Source organism: Callionymus lyra, chromosome 18 (assembly GCF_982586985.1).
Source record: "Callionymus lyra chromosome 18, fCalLyr1.hap1.1, whole genome shotgun sequence".
In the NCBI taxonomy this organism is placed as follows: Eukaryota; Metazoa; Chordata; class Actinopteri; order Syngnathiformes; family Callionymidae; genus Callionymus; species Callionymus lyra.
The window spans coordinates 3,106,846-3,128,498 of NC_141835.1; the positions used below are offsets into that span (position 1 = coordinate 3,106,846).

The 21,653-nt window shown below is 42.3% G+C and overlaps 1 protein-coding gene across 5 annotated transcripts in view; it reads left to right on the forward strand.

Moving 5' to 3' along the window:
* The first annotated feature begins 2,967 nt into the window (after positions 1-2,967).
* LOC148060069 (formin) overlaps positions 2,968-21,653 on the forward strand; it is a 66,442-nt gene continuing 47,756 nt past the window's right edge. For 2 of the 5 annotated variants that reach the window (XM_087779380.1, XM_087779382.1), the window contains exons 1-6: positions 2,968-3,040; positions 4,879-6,293; positions 13,582-13,748; positions 17,857-17,977; positions 18,844-18,905; positions 19,910-20,694. In XM_087779380.1, coding sequence (XP_087635506.1) covers positions 4,976-6,293; positions 13,582-13,748; positions 17,857-17,977; positions 18,844-18,905; positions 19,910-20,694 — 2,453 coding nt within the window. In that variant the 5' untranslated portion in view covers positions 2,968-3,040; positions 4,879-4,975. Of the gene's footprint in view, positions 3,041-4,878; positions 6,294-13,581; positions 13,749-16,075; positions 17,782-17,856; positions 17,978-18,843; positions 18,906-19,909; positions 20,695-21,653 lie in introns of those variants that run through there. The other 3 variants (XM_087779381.1, XM_087779383.1, XM_087779384.1) reach the window with 3 other exon arrangements.

Below are 21,653 nucleotides of genomic sequence, written 5' to 3' on the forward strand. Positions count from 1 at the left end.
TACATGACTCGAGTACATGACTCGAGTACATGACTCGAGAACATGACTCGAGGAGATGACTCGAGGAGATGACTCGTGTACATGACTCGAGTACATGACTCGAGTACATGACTCGAGTACATGACTCGAGAACATGACTCGAGGAGATGACTCGAGGAGATGACTCGAGGAGATGACTTGAGTACATGACTCGAGTACATGACTCGAGTACATGACTCGAGTACATGACTCGTGTACATGACTCGAGAACATGACTCGAGGAGATGACTCGAGTAAATGACTCGTGTACATGACTCGAGTACATGACTCGAGTACATGACTCGAGTACATGACTCGAGAACATGACTCGAGGAGATGACTCGAGGAGATGACTCGAGGAGATGACTCGAGTACATGACTCGAGTACATGACTCGAGTACATGACTCGAGTACATGACTCGAGTACATGACTCGAGTACATGACTCGTGTACATGACTCGAGAACATGACTCGAGGAGATGACTCGAGTAAATGACTCGTGTACATGACTCGAGTACATGACTCGTGTACATGACTCGAGTACATGACTCGTGTACATGACTCGAGTACATGACTCGAGTACATGACTCGTGTACATGACTCGAGTACATGACTCGTGTACATGACTCGAGTACATGACTCGAGTACATGACTCGAGTACATGACTCGAGTACATGACTCGAGTACATGACTCGAGTACATGACTCGAGTACATGACTCGTGTACATGACTCGAGAACATGACTCGAGGAGATGACTCGAGTAAATGACTCGTGTACATGACTCGAGTACATGACTCGTGTACATGACTCGAGCATGACTCGTGTACATGACTCGAGTACATGACTCGTGTACATGACTCGTGTACATGACTCGAGTACATGACTCGTGTACATGACTCGTGTACATGACTCGAGTACATGACTCGTGTACATGACTCGAGTACATGACTCGAGGAGATGACTCGTGTACATGACTCGAGTACATGACTCGAGTACATGACTCGTGTACATGACTCGAGTACATGACTCGTGTACATGACTCGAGTACATGACTCGTGTACATGACTCGTGTACATGACTCGAGTACATGACTCGTGTACATGACTCGAGTACATGACTCGTGTACATGACTCGAGTACATGACTCGTGTACATGACTCGAGTACATGACTCGAGTACATGACTCGTGTACATGACTCGAGTACATGACTCGTGTACATGACTCGAGTACATGACTCGAGTACATGACTCGAGTACATGACTCGTGTACATGACTCGAGTACATGACTCGTGTACATGACTCGAGTACATGACTCGAGTACATGACTCGAGTACATGACTCGTGTACATGACTCGAGTACATGACTCGAGTACATGACTCGAGTACATGACTCGTGTACATGACTCGAGTACATGACTCGAGTACATGACTTGTGTACATGACTCGAGTACATGACTCGTGTACATGACTCGAGTACATGACTCATGTACATGACTCGTGTACATGACTCGAGTACATGACTCGTGTACATGACTCGAGTACATGACTCGTGTACATGACTCGAGTACATGACTCGAGTACATGACTCGTGTACATGACTCGAGTACATGACTCGAGTACATGACTCGTGTACATGACTCGAGTACATGACTCGTGTACATGACTCGAGTACATGACTCGTGTACATGACTCGTGTACATGACTCGAGTACATGACTCGTGTACATGACTCGAGTACATGACTCGTGTACATGACTCGAGTACATGACTCGTGTACATGACTCGAGTACATGACTCGAGTACATGACTCGTGTACATGACTCGAGTACATGACTCGAGTACATGACTCGTGTACATGACTCGAGTACATGACTCGTGTACATGACTCGAGTACATGACTCGAGTACATGACTCGAGTACATGACTCGTGTACATGACTCGAGTACATGACTCGTGTACATGACTCGAGTACATGACTCGTGTACATGACTCGAGTACATGACTCGTGTACATGACTCGAGTACATGACTCGAGTACATGACTCGTGTACATGACTCGAGTACATGACTCGTGTACATGACTCGAGTACATGACTCGTGTACATGACTCGAGTACATGACTCGTGTACATGACTCGAGTACATGACTCGTGTACATGACTCGAGGAGATGACTCGAGGAGATGACTCGAGTACATGACTCGTGTACATGACTCGAGTACATGACTCGTGTACATGACTCGAGGAGATGACTCGAGTACATGACTCGAGTACATGACTCGTGTACATGACTCGAGTACATGACTCGTGTACATGACTCGAGGAGATGACTCGAGTACATGACTCGAGTACATGACTCGTGTACATGACTTGAGGAGATGACTCGAGTACATGACTCGAGTACATGACTCGTGTACATGACTCGAGTACATGACTCGTGTACATGACTCGAGGAGATGACTCGAGTACATGACTCGAGTACATGACTCGTGTACATGACTCGAGGAGATGACTCGAGTACATGACTCGAGTACATGACTCGTGTACATGACTCGAGGAGATGACTCGAGTACATGACTCGTGTACATGACTTGAGGAGATGACTCGTGTACATGTACTCGAGGAGATGACTCGTGTACATGACTCGAGGAGATGACTCGAGGAGATAACTCGTGTACATGTACTCGAGTACATCTCCTCCCGCATCACTTCAGCGTCACGTGGTCTAGTACCTGCAAAGCTGCCCCGTCTCAGGCTGGAGCAGGAGGCGGGCTCTTTCGTCTCTCGGCCAATCACAACGCCGGACGGCGCCTCGACAGACGTCGTCACTGGTGAACGCTCCCGTCAGTCAACAAGCCCCGCCCCGTGGCCGCGGTGAAGCTGCAGGACAGAGATGTGGAGAAAGATCTGCGGATCCAGTGGATCAGGTAAGAATCTGTGATGCTTTTTATTAAAACTATCTTTATTTAATCCTGAACTCAAGCTTCTAGCATCACCTACAGCCTTGATCTGGGCCGGAAAACGCGTAAGTTGTCATCAAATATGACGTAGAAATGATGCAGAATATATTGACTCTGAACATCCGCCGCAAGTTTGTGTTTAATGTGTTTAAAAACGAAGCAAACATTCGTGATATTATGATATTATTATAATATTATCACCTCTTGTTGTTGTCATGGCCGGTGATTGACAGGATTATGATGTAAACAATTGTCAGATGTTTAAATCGTCATAAGAATGTTTGGGACAGTTTGAGCTCGTGTCATCACAACATGTATGTACAAGCAGTTGTATAAAAACATTATAAATAGTATTAGTATGACATGGATAAATACTTCTAATATTCATGTGATATTGCGGTAGTGGTCACGTGACCACATTGAGCGCCAACTTACTGCCGCGGTCATGTTTCATGCTAACAACTACTTATTATTTATTTATTGTTCTGTGGCTTTAGGTCTGTCGAAAACCAAAATACTGTTTCTACTATTTATTCCATTTATTTAGTTTTTATTTGAACTAACTTCTGTGTTGCAAATACAACAAATACTTCAACCTATACTTGGTAATTAGCATTTATGCTAACAACAGAGCAAGAAACATCATGAAGGTATTTGTGTAACATTTAAAAAATGAGTTGATATATATGACAGTATTAGTCTTGTTAAGAAATGTCCACTGATATAAGTATCATTTGTAAGTAAGTAATTTTTATTTATATAGCGCTTTTCCAGACCTGGAAAATTTGTACAAACAGTACAAAGTAATTGAAGTAATGTGATACATATTAAGAAAGAAAGTTATTGATTATTAAAATGGTAATACATGTTCAATTCTTAACACTAAGTCAATATAGGTTTAATATTTTAGGTTTTAACTTTTTGTTAAATGCATCTTTCAAATTGTCATAACTCAATATTTACCCCATTTTTAAAGGTTGGTATCATTGAAAATGAATTGAACAAACACATGTTGTTTAAATATACACTAATGGAAACATAAGGTACTATGGTATTGTATTCTTACTTGAAATTAGCGTTTGAAGTCTCTAAACATTTATGTAAACTCGGCTGGTGGGACAAAAATGAGTGTTTGCGAATCTAACAATTTAAAAGCTGTCTGGCTGACTCACAGATAAATGTATCACATAAAAGGGATTCTTATGAATACAAATACACACATCTCTACATCAGGTCTTCTTCTTTGATCAACCTTTTCTTAAAAGTTCTGAACCTAATGTCTCTCGGTTTTTTGATGTCCAACATCATTTGGTTTAAATTGCTGAAATCTATCAACTCACTGATTATGAGCCTTTATTAACCTTTATTTCCATGAACAGCATCTAAATAACACAAACTGTTCATTTATAGTTATGTTCTACCAAAACTCATATTTCACTCATTTTCTTCTCACCCTCACGTCGACTAATGGTTCTGAGAATTTTCTGAGTAATCTGTCTTTTTGGAGTTTCAAGTAGAAATGTATGTTCATATGACGGTTCTGACTGGGGGTCACTTTTCTTCGTCCATAAACACCCCCAAAATATCTGAATACCTCCATACTGTTCGTCTGTAACGCCCCTGTTGTATTGACTCTGAAATGAGAACTAGTTCAGAAAAAACATTTATTTTAAACTTGTTTGTTGTTCCCAGTATACACACAAAAAAAAAGATATTAAAAAGGTTACATTTTCTTTTCTGTGGTCCATGTTCACACACACGCACGCACAAACACACACTCAGATTATAACCAATATAGACCAAAATGACACATTTAAAAGGGACGTAAGAACAAGTATTTGAAGTCATAAAACGTTATGTCATCGAAGTTATACTCAAAGAACTGCTCTTGTGTTTGTGACAGCACCGGGACCATCCATGCGATGAGAACCCAGGAAGTCCGTCCTCCTGGACTGTTGGACTGACTTCACCGTCGTTCTGTAAACACCATTACACTCGTCATGGAGGGAAGACACACAGTTCTACTTCTCTATGAACCCATTAAGGAGTTAACCTCCATCAGTCCGTACTTCCCCAAGAGGCCGGTCCGGAGCTTTAAGTACAAGAGCCGCGCCCCTCATTCAGAACCGGCCAGCGATGACCATGACTTGGGAAAAGAGGATCATGCCGTGTCCGGACAAAGGGACCAGTCTTCCATCTCCTCGAGCAAACTCCTGGACTCCGGACAGGCGAGCAGGGAAGTCGTGGCAGAGCTGTGCTGGCTGGCGGCGGAGAACCATCAGCTGCTGGCTGACATCTTATCGCTGTGCCAGGATTGTGCCTACAAAGTCAAGATGGGAAACCAAGATGGGAAAATGCAAGGGTTGACTGACAGCTCTGAGGGAAAGCAGGACAACAGCTCGACTGTGGAGACACAGAGAGCAGTAAGCAGCAGGAAGAAGTCAGGTACCCAGAAGCTTGACGGTAGAGAAGAGCTCCCTCAGAGTCCAAGGAAAAAGAAATCGAGTTTAACTTTAGAACATAACGGGGATAAATCCTTGAAGGCCGTTCTTCCCATGGACGAGATCCAGATCGGCCGTGAAGAATGGAACTTCATGGACGACAACCGCACTTTTGAACCTGACATGGATTTCTGCAACAACTTCTCTGACATCGATGGTGAACTTGGATTTGAGTCATCTTCTTGTAGTCTGTTCCAAGGTTCTTCCAGGAGAGAAAGCGGCAGTAATCTTCGTCCAATAAAAAGCTCAGACTCCGTAGTCGAGAATCAGGCGAACACGTCGACTCAGCAGCCGTTTAATCAAATCAACCCGAGGGATGCGGGGGTGCGGGTGGTAGCCAGAGTCCAGGATGCGGATGTGAGAACGCAGAGTGTCAGGAGACAGAGTAGAGATCACCAGAATGGCTTTCATGGAGACAAGAGACACTTCAAGAACACCAACGGACTCTGGTTACCTCTGTCCCACACAAGTGAACCCAGCCCCTCCGGAAGACCCCAGAAAAAGAGCCCGTCTTCACCATCTCTGGCCTCCGTCTTCAACACATCGTTCCCGTCCTCAAACTGTCTTCAGAGCATGTCCCCGGTCCTGACCCCGCTGTCGTCCAAGCACGCCAGCCCTCAGCTCAACCACAGAATCCTGCTGATCTCAGACAAAGACAGCGACCAGGACAGCTCCAGCAACACCGACGAATCCAAAATATTCTCCGAGGTCATGGACAGAAACGGCAACAAACGGACGTTGACGCGTCTGGAGTTAAACCTGAGCAGAAGGCCGAGCAACTCCAGGTGGAATTCATCCAACACGTCAACGACGACAGGTCAGTTCATCCTGACACTTCGTTGATACGTCTTGTTTCGTTCTTGTGGGAACTTCTTAAAGTTCTTTTTGTGGAAATCCGGTTTGGTTAATCTTTTTTCTTGGCATAAAACTGGTCCTGTAACCACAAATTAAAAGCTTCCCAACAGAGTTGAAAACTAGGAAGCCAAGGCCAGGAACAGTTTGATGAAAACTTAACTCCCTGTGAAAATTACCCTCGAACAAAAGACCATGTTCGCCTCTGAGCGAGTGACCACGTGTTAAATGAAGCATCACCGACTTAAACCTTGAGGGGTCTGTTGACCCCCTAGAACTCACATCCTCAGGAAATGACATCACCAGGTTTAAAAAACAGGATTTCAAACTAAAATCTAGGGAGTAAAAAAGTGTTTTTCCTAATGTTTTGACCCACATTGCACCAGGATGGAGAACGAACACTCAAAGGAATTATATTGTTGTTAATGGAGATTCAATGGTTCAGAGCTCGCATCACACGCTAAGCTAACCTGCTAACTAGCCAAGCTAACAGCTATGTTTGATTTCAAAATACTTTCCAGGGAAAATGAATTACAAGAATTATAAAGGAACAATTAAAATTCACAGAAGAAATCATTATTTCAAGTAGTGTTAATATGGTATAAATACAGCTCTCTCAACAGTTCAGTTCCTCTCCCTGTTAATCTAATGTATTTTACGTTCAAACAGCGTTAAAAGCTCTTCAAAGGATCCATTTGTACGTGTGCGATCGTCTCATCTGTGATCGTCTATAACAACACTCTTTAATCTCTGTTGTCTCACTGAAGCTCGGCACTAATTAGCAACTGTGGGGAAAAAACCGCAAAAGCTTTTGTTGATGAATCAATTTTTATTTATGGTTTTCTTTCCTCAGGTCGAAGTTTTGTGGGTAAATGATCATTTCAGTCCAAGGCTGGACGACCATCATCTAGACAAACAGTGTCACTGAGCTTGAGGACAAAAATGTGTCTTAATCCCCAGATTCACTGTGACATCTTTATTTCCATAGACAGCGGCACAGTGTTCTTCACTGGTCTCTTATTTATGAGGAGACGTACAGGCACGTTGCCTAATCAGGTTATTCAAAACAATGACAACAATGTCTGGCTCTGTTGGTATGATGAGAACTTCTGACATTAATATCCAGTCTGTTCGAGCCCACAACCTGTTTTCTATTCTGGATAAGCCTGCGTTTAAGATAAAGTTCTAATTCAGATTGTATTATTTTACTTTAAGTATAAGCAGTATAGCAGTATAAAAATACACATATATATGTGTTACTACACTATCACAACACCAGAGTCAAGTACTGGACAATACTACTCACATATATCCTTGTTACTACACTATCACAACACCAGAGTCAAGTACTGGACAATACTACTCACATATATCCTTGTTACTACACTATCACAACACCAGAGTCAAGTACTGGACAATACTACTCACATATATCCTTGTTACTACACTATCACATCACCAGAGTCAAGTACTGGACAATACTACACATATATTCTTGTTACTACACTATCACATCACCAGAGTCAAGTACTGGACAATACTACACATATATCCTTGTTACTACACTATCACATCACCAGAGTCAAGTACTGGACAATACTACACATATAGACTTGTTACTACACTATCACAACACCAGAGTCAAGTACTGGACAATACTACACATATATACTTGTTACTACACTATCACAACACCAGAGCCAAGTACTGGACAATACTACACATATAACCTTGTTACTACACTATCGCAACACCAGAGTCAAGTACTGGACAATACTACACATATAGACTTGTTACTACACTATCACAACACCAGAGTCAAGTACTGGACAATACTACACATATAGACTTGTTACTACACTATCACAACACCAGAGTCAAGTACTGGACAATACTACACATATATTCTTGTTACTACACTATCACAACACCAGAGTCAAGTACTGGACAATACTACACATATATACTTATTACTACACTATCACATCACCAGAGTCAAGTACTGGACAATACTACACATATATTCTTGTTACTACACTATCACATCACCAGAGTCAAGTACTGGACAATACTACACATATATCCTTGTTACTACACTATCACATCACCAGAGTCAAGTACTGGACAATACTACACATATATTCTTGTTACTACACTATCACATCACCAGAGTCAAGTACTGGACAATACTACACATATATTCTTGTTACTACACTATCACATCACCAGAGTCAAGTACTGGACAATACTAAACATATATTCTTGTTACTACACTATCACATCACCAGAGTCAAGTACTGGACAATACTACACATATATTCTTGTTACTACACTATCACAACACCAGAGTCAAGTACTGGACAATACTACACATATATACTTGTTACTACACTATCACAACACCAGAGTCAAGTACTGGACAATACTACACATATAAACTTGTTACTACACTATCACATCACCAGAGTCAAGTACTGGACAATACTACACATATATACTTGTTACTACACTATCACATCACCAGAGTCAAGTGCTGGACAATACTACACATGTATACTTGTTACTACACTATCACAACACCAGAGTCAAGTACTGGACAATACTACACATATATACTTGTTACTACACTATCACAACACCAGAGTCAAGTACTGGACAATACTACTCACATATATTCTTGTTACTACACTATCACATCACCAGAGTCAAGTACTGGACAATACTACTCACATATATCCTTGTTACTAGTGTGTCACTATATACTGTATATATCACTATATATCATATCATTGTATTGTATGATACGTATCTTATCAACACATTCTAGCCACAACACACTACTAAGTGAGATTGAAAAAGCGAAATGATCTCAAACTCAGAAACCATGACTGTGTAAGACCACGTCCTTCAGAGTGCAGTATTACTTTCTTACATATTCTCTTGCTAACTCGCTGGTTTACAAACCACCTTCCACATGGATGCTTCTCACTGGTTCATGCACAATGCAACATCCTTTCTGTTTGAAAGTGATAAAAGCCGCCGCCAGATGCTCTCAGCATGACACATGGCCCACTTATTCAAAAGATGAGGAGATATATATATTTCATTGTCACTGGCCTGGATACGATAATCCTCGATGACACTCTTAAATACATGTTTACTTTTGGGAGTTTTACATCACTGGGATGGAACCAGAAGAGTCTATTAGAATTTGAAATGTATATTGTGAAGAATCGGGTAAAACTATATGTATCAAGATACAGGACCAACGATATGTTGTAATATATTGTGAAACTGTAGGATATACAATATGTGTCGTATTGTCGGGTACTTGACTCTCTTTTCGTGGCTCCTTTCATTTGTTTTGAATCAAACAAAATATGTCCAAACATCAGCTTTAAAATCGGTTGGAGTCGACTGTTCTTTAAGGGCCACATTAAATTCTGTGAATGTTGTTAGGGGCCGTCAAGCAAAAAGAAAGATGAAAAAATCCCTTAGAAAGGAAGGACATGCGTCATTAGGCCGTGACATTTATTAAGCTAAATAAATTGCAATTTTATTCTTGTATAGATTTTTTTTTTCAAATAATTTATTCAATTAACTTAAAAAAAATGTTTTTAACGATTAATATATACGCAATAAATTACACACAAAAAGGAAGGAAGTGTTATGTGAAAATGTAAATGAATAATAAATACAAAATATTATTTTTTTAATGCATTAAAACCATTTATACATGATCATACTTTGACATTACGAGGGCCGCGTAAATATAGCCTCAGATATTAAGTGTTGACCTCCTCACACTGATTACAAATGTGTGTACTCTTGAGTGTGTTGTCTGAGTTGACATGTTTTGGGTTGATCCAGACCGTATTAGGGGGTCACACACTCTGGAGGTTCATGCTGTGAGATTAAACTGTAATAACTGGATCCGTCAATTTAGACCCAGACTCATGATGCTGTTGTTCGATTATCTAACGCTTCCCCTAGAGTTGCCGTTATTTCACATGTGTGTGTATTGTGTGCAGCATCTGGTCATTACATCAGAGGTTTACTCGCCTGTAGGACGTCAGCGATGAATCCTGCTGACGCCGTGTGTGTTTCTCACTCACTGATCATGTCAAAGTGTGAAAGCTGATCCCTCGTTTTATAAATAGAATTATATATCAGTAATATGAGATACAGAATCATGTTGATCTTTAGATATTTATGAAATATACAGGATGGTCACATGACCTGTGAAGTCCATGATAATAACACAAATAATGCTGCTTTATAAAACTGAACCATTGCATGAATGAACTCGAATAAAGTGTTTTGATGTGTTAAAGTGTTCGTTTGAGTCTCTCTCGACAACGATGTGTCATTTTTAGAAGCAGTATATGACAAACTACATCAACTAGTAGTGACATGTTTTTGTTACTCTGACAAAACATGGTTTTTCAACGGATACAGTAAACTTTGGTCGCCCACGATGCAACAGAAGTGTCACCAGGCGTATTATTGTGAAACTACTGAACATATAAAACAAAAGTTTTGAGTGGATTTAAATTTGGGATTTACTTATTAGTTGCCATGGCGATAAAAAAAAAAAAAAAAAATGACTGTAATGTTTGTGTTTTCCTTTGTTCTTGATTTGCTTTATAATGATATTCCGACAGATCATTAAACAAAAAAAAGCATGAAAAATGCTTCGTCACTTTAGAATCTCCTCAGTTCTTCATCCCTCCAGTGGAATCCACGACATGTTGAGTTTTATTTCTCAGAGACTGGAGCGTCTGTACGTGAGGTGCGGATTCATCATGAGAGGTACAGTTTAAATATCATGACAGTAAAAACACAAACAGACCCTTATATCAGAAACATGGTTGTCAGTCAAATGGATACTTGTCCTTAAGGAAATGCTTCGTTTTTGTAAACCTTTGCCTCATAACAAGCCTTGTATCAAAGCATCTTGGGGGGTTAGGCGGGGGACACCCTGGACCCTGGTCCCAGTCCTCCTCAGAATCAATTAGACGGACAACAAGTCTTCCAAGATTCCATGTCATCTAAAGGGACTAAGGTGCATCAAGCATTATTGCGGTTTGAACCACAGAAGTTTAAATATAAGTGGAAACGTTTGTAGTTAATACAGAACCCTCAGCCAGAATTTCTGAGCCGCTCTAGTAGAAGAACTCACATTTCTCTGTTCCTTAAATCTCTTCACTGGCTGCCAGTTTCTTTCAGGATCATTTCAAAATTCTGGTTCTTACTTTCAGATCTATTCATGGTCAGACCTTCCATCAGTGATCTGATCCAGACTTACACCCCAGCTCGGGCTCTGAGGTCTGTGGATCAGAATCTACTGATGGTTCCTGAACTTCAGGACCAGAGGAGAGAAATCCTTCCAGACTGTTGCTCCTAAGCTTTGGAACCATCTCTGTGTTTGATGATCTACTGACTCCTTCAAGAAACATCTGTGTTTGATGATCTACTGACTCCTTCAAGAAACATGTGTGTTTGATGATCTACTGACTCCTTCAAGAAACATCTGTGTTTGATGATCTACTGACTCCTTCAAGAAACATCTGTGTTTGATGATCTACTGACTCCTTCAAGAAACATCTGTGTTTGATGATCTACTGACTCCTTCAAGAAACATCTGTGTTTGATGATCTACTGACTCCTTCAAGAAACATCTGTGTTTGATGATCTACTGACTCCTTCAAGAAACATCTGTTTTTGATGATCTACTGACTCCTTCAAGAAACATCTGTGTTTGATGATCTACTGACTCCTTCAAGAAACATCTGTGTTTGATGATCTACTGACTCCTTCAAGAAACATCTGTGTTTGATGATCTACTGACTCCTTCAAGAACCATCTCTGTGTTTGATGATCTATTGACTCCTTCAAGAAACATCTGTGTTTGATGATCTACTGACTCCTTCAAGAAACATCTGTGTTTGATGATCTACTGACTCCTTCAAGAAACATCTGTGTTTGATGATCTACTGACTCCTTCAAGAAACATCTGTGTTTGATGATCTACTGACTCCTTCAAGAAACATGTGTGTTTGATGATCTACTGACTCCTTCAAGAAACATCTCTGTGTTTGATGATCTACTGACTCCTTCAAGAAACATCTCAAGACATTTTTATTCGTGCAGGCTATTACTTGATTTCTAGAAGTCCTGTGTTGTTCTCAATGTTATCTTGACTTTTAAATTATATATTTTATTGAGTATTTTTTTGATTGTTTAAGCGATTTGTGACCCTGGTCTGGAAAAGTGCTCTACAAATATAATTTACTTACTTGCTTACATACAAACAAAGACGTTAAATGAAAGAAGTCTGAAAATGATCATTAGAAAACATCTCCCGCTGCCAAACAATGGCTGAATTATCATGTAGAGGTAAAAGTGCTGATGTCAGCACTTGCTGCAGGCCTGTACATAGCATTTATTTGAGATGTAACTCGCAATGACAAGTCTGCTGGAGCACTTAAAGGAGCGCTTCCCGTGTTCACTGCAGCAAATGATTCAGTCATTTTTATTTCAGTAGTTCACTGGTCACAAGAGGGCAGTCTTTCTTTATCCTGAGTTCTGTTGACACGTGTGCTCTGGTATCAAACTAGTTACAAGTGTTTAAGGTGAACAAATGGTTTAGTTCAATATCAGATATGATTGTCTGAGGAACGTGACGGGTGTGGATGCAGCTAAAAGTGCTCGACTGAGGTGAAGCCTGCGGGCGAACAAGAGCTGTCTTGACACTCAAAGACTCTGATGTCTTCACCAGATCCCTCTCAGGCCTCGTCGCTGTTTTGTTCAGCTGTCACACAACATCACAGATCTGTTCTTCTGCTTCAACTTTTAAAGATCTCACTTCGTAAGAAGAGCTTTGAACTTTTAATATCAAGACAATGTATTTGTTTTGGACGATTCGAGTAAAGATTTAGTCCAAAAGTTTCTGATAAAATGAGCATCAGAGGAAGAAGTTTAAAGACAAAGTTAGGCAGGACAGATGTGGAGAAGAGAGACAGAGAGAAGGACAACATCGTAGTAATGAGAATCATCAAAGAAGGAGAGATGAAGACACGTGACTTGCTCTAGGAAAAGTCTAAAACGCCGAAGCTTATTAATGCATATAAGCTCCACTGTATAATATTCATATACATTATATACGTACATGTTTGACCTGATTTTAATTATAAATGCACATGAAACATTCAAACATGAGAAATGACATGGTGACTCCCTGTGCTGTCTAGAAGACTCCCTGATGCGCCAGGACGACATCTGGATGCTGGACAGTGACGACCCACCGGAGACCCTCCAGTGCGGTCCTCGCCCCGAGCACCTTGACTTCCTGCGCATCACCCCCCCGGAGGACGACATCATCGGCGACACTCCCTACTGTCCCAAGCTGGAGTGCATGGTGAGAAGGTTTCTTCTGATCGGTCGAGCGAAACAAAGCGTTCTCTCTCTGCTCGAGCTTCAAACCACCTGATCTCAAATTCCTTGAAGTGGATTACAGTTTTAATCTTTGGACCGTCACGTCTGCCAGACCTGGCTGAGGTCATTGGTATGGTCTGCTGTAGTTCACGACTCAAGACATAACTTCTCCTTTGGAAATGACCATCAAAAGTCGTGGTTCATTTATTTCCAAAATATTTAAATAGATATTTTATTGATTTACTTTAAATAAAAAGGGAGACACAAATGTCCATAATGACGATAACAAGGCAGTGCTCAACAACAAAAAGTAACAGATCAAAAAAACGTCTATACGATGGCGACTCGTCCTTCGGAATCCCACGTTAACCATGTAAATCCGAATAAAGTCAACAAAAAAGTCCCCAAAGAAAGGAGTAACTCAACTGCTAACAGAAAAAAAAAACGTCAATCACAAACCTCCAAGAACGAGGTCCTACAACCGCATCTATCAACTATCAAACAAACGAGGCAAACAGGATTTAAAGAGTAAAACTAATCAAGAGAAATTGTGAAACATTAAAAGTGGACACAATACCTCTTAGCATAGTACCGTAATCCCGTTTGGTCAGCAGGATTCTTGAGGAATGTTCTGCAAGGTTCAAATGTGTCCAAAGTTATTGCGCATGGACATTTACTTCGAGCACAGATTCTTTATATATCCATGTTTGATTCATTAAGGATTGGTGTCAAATGACACAAACGCACGGCACGATTCCCAGAAACTTCAACTGTTCATGGTCACACTTCAGTGTGGTCGTGTTATGTCTGTGGATGTTTGAGCTCATCACCTTGAAGTCGAAGTTTAATGCTGTGAGTTGTATTTAATTTAATACATTTTCATACGAACCCGACCTCCAGTGTGTATCCACAGTTGCACACTTAAACGTCACAAACACAACAACCATGAAGCCACATCAGCGCGGTCAAGTGTGTGTTGTGTGTGTAGCTGCAGCAACACAAGCAGTAATCCCGATAATAAGGTTTTAAAGTTGCCACTGTTGAGCAACAGTTTAATTCTCCCTGTTCCTCCGATGGGGTTGGGTGTGTGTGGTGTCTATTTTAAGAGCACAATAGAGTGACACCCATCTTTTGTTTACCTTCTAGTTTGCTCCCAGATATTAGTTTCATACAAGAAGCAGCTGTTGACGCTCAGAAGTGTTTTTTTTTTTAAAGAGACATAATTGTTCTTTCGGTCGAATAAATCGAGTCTGTGGACTCCAGGGATTTATGAAGTGTGTTCATCCAAGTGTGCTTTAAATACCACAGTTCTTACATAACAGTCCACGTCCTAATGCATTTGTTCAGTTGAATGAGAAGAAGACGAAGACTCTGAATCACTCTTTCATTTTATTGTTGTTTGTTATTGTCGATCAAGTGTTTACCTCCACATTATGAACAACTTATTGAACCACAATGACACGGATCTTTACAGACGCCATTGTTCTAATAGTAAGAAGAAAAGTTTGGTCCAATTTTTAAACCACTTTATATTGTACTTTATTTCTATTATTGTTTTAAATACTTCTTACAAAATGCAGAGCATCCATATTATTCAAATGAACGACTTTGTTTGTAGCTTTTTTGAAATATCTGTAAAATGTTGTAAAAAAAGTTTTCATTTGATCGGTTTAATGGTTTAGAAGTTGAAGTATTGACACAACTGTCATTAAAAGTCAACAAGTTGAACGGGGCAGCCAGTGGCAGTAGAGTTACGGAACTCACTCGCACAACACAGTGGAAACTGAGCAGCTTCTTCTACAGTTTGTGACGGATGACATGTATTAATGTGTATTTTGATAAGAAACAGAAACAAGCACCTTGACATATGTAATGATCAGATCAATAACATTCATATTAATATTCATATTTATTATTATTATGAATTAGTCAGCATCTCTGCATTGACAAATAATCTCCCCTGACGCTCTCCTTTATATTGCACATTTTGAGGTGTTTTATGAGAGTTTAAGAGGTTTTTTAATAGTTATAAATCAATGGTTTCTGAGGCAAACATCTTATTATTATTTATACACAGCTCATGATAGTGTTCTGGTCATCGCTGCATCATTGTAGACCTCCACTTCACCTGACCTCCTCCTGTCTGTTTACCTGAGCGGCCATCTTGAGAGGTAACAAGACACCTAGCCGGTGTTGTGATCCAGCCCCCTGAAGGGAGGACCTGAAGGAGGCGTGGCCAGACTGGGCAGACCTGTGTGACACATTTGACTCTTTCAACCTGCAGGAATGTTTTCCCACACAAAAGCTCACTGGGGTTTCCTGTAAAGTAAGAAGACAGAGGAGGAAACGCTAAAAACTATTACTTGAAGGACTGGATTTTTACGTTCAGAAAAAGACTTGAAATGAGCAGGTGGACTCTGCTCTCTGTCCAGCCGGGGAGATTATAGATATGTTTCCAGCCATTGAACAGCGAGACTCTGGCGCATGGGAAACATTTTCCCACTCACTGGACTGAGCACCTCCTCTCATAGACCGCAGAGGTCGGTTCAGGAAACATGTCAGTCGTGAGCACAGGTGAGAAAATGTGTTGAGGGTTTTGCAACAAAGGCTTTTTTGTTTCCTGCCAGTGAAACGACACGCGGAATTAAGGACCTTTCTGACCCCTTACATTTGAAAGGACGAACATGAACGGACAAGGAGCTCAGACCCCGTCATCCCTCTACTCCGTCTTCAGCAGTCTCTTCAACCGAGAGCGTCCTGCCTCTTCAGAAGCTCACTCTCCCGTGTTGACATCTTTCCAAGACTTAGGAGGTAAAAAAGAGTCTAAACAGGAAGAAGATGAGATCCAGGGCGGTTTGGATCCATCCCAAGCTGAAGGTCCGACAGATCCAGACCTGGTTCTCGTCGCCAGGGTGGACACACACAGTGACACGGAAACCGAAGAGGAAACGGATGAAAACAAGTCTGGAGAACAGAGTGAAGGAGGAAAACGTGAAGCGCCGGTCTATAAAAATCACACACTTGGAGACAGTAAGATACTGGTGGAGACTCTAATCAAATCCAACAGACGGAACAGTAAGATCAGACTTGAGTCCAGAGTCAATTCCATCACAGAGAAGGATCAGACCAGGGTGGAGGATGTACAAGAGGACCAGAAGACGGATGAGAGCGATGAATACGTCGGCATCGATTGTTCCTCACCTGATCCTGTGACCATCGGAAGTCCTGAATCTACATCAGAGCAGACTTTACCTCAGTCACACGCAACATCTAAACTGAGTGTCGAGCAAAGAGAAGAAGGAACTAAAACAGTCTCCGAGCCAAAACCACCCACCAATAATGCTGCTCTGCTGCGCTCAGAGGAACCCGCACAAGACTCACCCCTCAAGACCCCCGAGAAAACTGTCCCGCCCAAGAACCCCAGCAGGTCTTCGCCGCCGTCCTTCCAGGTGCCGGCGCTCTTCAGTGGTCTGCGGGTGTTGAAGAAAGGCGCCGCCCCGGGAGAAAGAGAGACCCTGTCCGAGATCAAGCAGAGCGAGAAGGACACAGAGCTGGCGCTGCTCAACCTCAAGAAAAGTGTGAACAAAGCCAAACAACTCCCGGAGCAGAAGACCCTCCCTCACACCAGGAAACTCTCCGACACCAAAGCTGCCTCTGACACGAGGAGCACAGTCATGGGTCAGCTCAGTCATCTCATGACACGGGAAAAAGTCACCGCACCTAAAGTCTCCAAGGAGGTCAAAAAGTCAGATGAAGATCTCAAAGAAAATGAGAAAAAAGTAGAGAAAAGTGCAGAATCTTCAGCGGGACCTCAGAAAACCACCGAGTTGGCCTATGAAACATTCAAAGGCCTATTTGGGCCCAGAACCACTAAAAAGGAGAAGGTAGAGGATGTTGATCTAGAGGCGGTCAAACGCAAGATCAAGAGTGATAAGGAGAATTTAAGGGCCATATTTGAGAGAACTTCTTCATCGCCAAACAAGGAGGTCAAAAGTGCAGAGGTCAATGTGGCGGACGTATGTAACATCCAGGGAATATTCTTGTCCTGCACTGGTCTTTGTATGAAAGTTGTGTTTCTTCTCGTCCCACAGACCGAGGTCACGTCGCCCACGGACAGCGAGGACCGGACCCCGAGGCGACTGCAGGCGGTGTGGCCGCCACCAAAACCCAAAGATGACGGTGAAAAAGTTGGGCAGAAGTACACGGAGGCAGGTGAGACAACATGGTCGACCTCACCCGAGTGCGGAGTCGAGTCAGGCGTTGACGGTCACACCTCTCCCTGGTTCTTTGGCAAAGGGACGCTGTGTCATGTTGTTGTCTTACTTGTTGTTGGGTGTGACAGACAACATACTTGTCCCTCAGCTGCTCACTGAAGCCCAAAGAGCAAATATCTACTTTAATTCAGCAGGAAAGTGATTTAAAAAATATTTTATGCCTCCGTGTCATTCTGGACTGGATGGCCGGGTTTTAAAAACACTGCTGTTCTGATCCCTGTAGATTTTATCACCACTAGACTGCAGTACATCTGGTTCTGTACTGATGCTGTGAGATACGGTTTTTGTATCATGGACAACAAGAAGGTGCCACAGGTTCAAATTCTCATTATCTGTAAATGAAAATCAAGTATTCTTGTCATATCACCAAGAAACTCACAAGAAGTATTTAAGACTCGTCAATGGTGTCTGACACAAGTCTAGACTGTGACCTTTTCTTAGGCCGTGTCTTCGACATTCCTTTAACTGGACTGATGACTTTGATTACTGAGAGGCGTCCTTTGCTGTAATTATTTCCTACATGTGCTCTAGACTCTCAGGTACAAACACACACCTGCTTCTCTGTCGTGCATCTCTGTGTTGTTAGGCCATGGCTGTACGTGTTGTAATCGCTCTGAAGAATCAACAACAGAGACTCCTTGAATCATCCACTCGCCTCAAACATGATCCAGCTCAGGGTCACTGTTGTTTTTGTGTTTCCAAACGTACATATTTGTGGCTTGTGTCTGCTCACCACCTCCTTTGAAAAGGAAAAACATCAAGTGGTTTCATGTTTATCAATTCAATGATCAATATTTTTCTCAGAGCACCAGGCCGCCATCTTGGCCCTGAAGAGGGAATGCAAAGAAAACCTGGACAAAATGCACGTGAGTAAATATATTTCCTTCCCTGTCACCTGCCTTTATCTTCACATTTGTCCCTGGTTTTCACTGACTTTGTATATATTGTATTTATTCTTTTTACTCTGTGTGCATACAATTCAATTTCCTAAAGAGTCACGAACAGCTGGAGACAAAACATGTGTATTTTGTCATTATATTCTTTGCGAATCTCCTCATGATACAGTCAATCCATGTACCTTCACTGACCACTAGATGGAGGCAGAAGAACAAGTAATACTCACATATCTGCTTGAGTGAAGCTACGACGCTGATAATATTTTATGCTTTTTCTTTTTGTCCTCACACCTCAAAGATTGAAAGATTGTTTCTCTCTTTTTTTCTGAACCCAAATTTCCAACATTCCTTTTTTTCACACGTACCATGTAGAGCCAAATAAAGAACTCGGACCAGCAACCAAATTCATAACCTGATTTCAGTCTCTCTCTCCGCCGTCCACCCAAACACTCTCAGGTCTGAGGGCAGACGGATCATAAGCCAACAGAATCACGTTGTCTGTGGAAAGAAGAAATATTATCCTGAGGCAACCAAAACCTCCGAGACAAGAGAGATCCCACTTTAAGATCATTTCACAGAAGATGACAAAGGCCACGAAGCTACACGTCTTAACGGAATCTCTGTTGGAAAATTACATCAGATTATCCAAAGATTTGATTCTGGGATTAGTCTGGGAGTCAACAGAATCCATCGACATCATATTTTTTTCCAGCCATAACTTGCTTTATAGACCAATTTAGCTGAAATACCGACTCAGAGCCGGTTTGTCAGTTTGAAGCCCGTAATGTTGCTGACGTCGGAAAACATGGACCACAGTCTGGCCACAAGATACCATGAAAACACACTTTCTTAGCTGAGTCTGTTGAAACGTGTCACTCTGACCCAAAATAGTTTTCTGTTCCGTGACATCAACACGTACATTTTTTTTAAAGATATGAAAGCTCAGACGTTGACGACTTTACTGTTTCCTACAGTCGGATTTCGAACTCCAGATCTTCCAAGTTCGAGGCGAGCACGCCGGCGCCGTGTCCAACCTGGAGGCCATCATCACCAAACTGCAGAGGGACTGCGGCATCAGCCCGGGCCGGGTGTGCGCCGGGGTCCGAGACATCGGCGTGTCCACGTCTGATGACGCCACCACCAAAACGTGTCGCACCGTCGGTATCCAGACGGACAGAGAAACCTTCATCAAGAGTCCTGCTGGTGATGGTGGATCTCAAAGCCCCAACCAGAATCCCCCCCAAAAACTCAACCTGAACACCATAGAGCTCAATCTGGGGGGTAAAACTGAAAAGGTCCCAGGTCCTCCTCCGCCACCTCCTTTACCTCCAGGTCTCCAAGGAATGCCACCTCCACCACCTCCACCACCTCCTCCACCTCTTCCACCTGGACTCTCAGGACCACCTCCTCCTCCCCCTCTTCCACCTGGACTCTCAGGACCACCACCTCCTCCCCCTCTTCCACCTGGACTCTCAGGACCACCACCTCCTCCACCTTTGCCAGGCAGTATGGGGGGACCGCCGCCCCCACCTCCTCCACCCCCACTGCCAGGTGGCGGTCCACCACCTCCACCTCCACTTCCTGGACGACCTGGTTCCGGTCCTCCTCCGCCTCCTCCTCCACCAGGAGGTGGACCCCCACCTCCTCCAATGGGGGGGTTCGCACAGAAGGTGGAGATGGCCCCACGTAAGGCCGCCATCGAGCCGGCGTGTCCGATGAAGCCCCTGTACTGGACCAGGATACAGGTCCAGGACAACAAGTATGTGCATCGTTTCTCAATTGTACATTGTTTGCAGAGTGTGTGGTCAATAATGCAGATAGAAACTCTGGTTTCCTCCCACTTGTCAAAAACATACATGTGTGCAATCATGGGTTTTATGTTCACGCAGTTCAAAATGAGACTTATTTTTTTATTTGTAGGCCTTAAGTTTAAACCAAAGATACAAATAGTTCCACCAATACGACGTCTTGAAACTCGTTCTTCTTCTCTGGTGGTGCTCCAGAGAAATACTGGTCAGTAAAACAATAGATGAACTTACTATCGATATGTTTATTGGCCGTTTTATTCGCAGTAAGATACTGTGTCGTGTCGCTGCAGTGATTCTCTGATCAGAGCTTGTGAGATACTTTGTCACCGTGAGTTGATTATCCAGCTCATTTACTGTGGCTGTGGTTGTCGCTCGTGCCAGGCTCCCGACATTACGGCCTTGTATTTCCATGGCTGGATTAGTGGAGATGTGGTTTCTTCTCTCTCTCTCTCTCTCTCTCTCTCTCTCTCTTTGCCTCATGTTTTACTTTTGACGAAAACCCTCGACTTCACGTTCAACCGCGGCTCAGTTTTCAGATGATTTGAACCTTCGCCAGCTGTCGTCACGTCAGCAGAGCTGTGTGGGTGAAAGATCAGCTCATGATTCACCAGCTATTAAGTTGTCTTTGATGAAAATATGTTTTAATCATATTTTCCAGAACCTCTGAGTCAACAGTAAGCAGCTGTCCAGAGAAAGAGTCATTAGTAGAAACGGACTGTCCCGATACATTTAACAACTACAACAGATTCACTGTGTGATGAAGCAACTGTTGCTGTTGTGGAGACAAAGAAGGTAGTGAAGCTGAGAGTATTTTTGTTGTTGCTTTCTTCTGCTTCTTCTTCTCTACTCTTTTGGTTCGTTTTATTGTTCAGACTCCATTTGAACAGATCCTTTTGTAACCTGTAATACC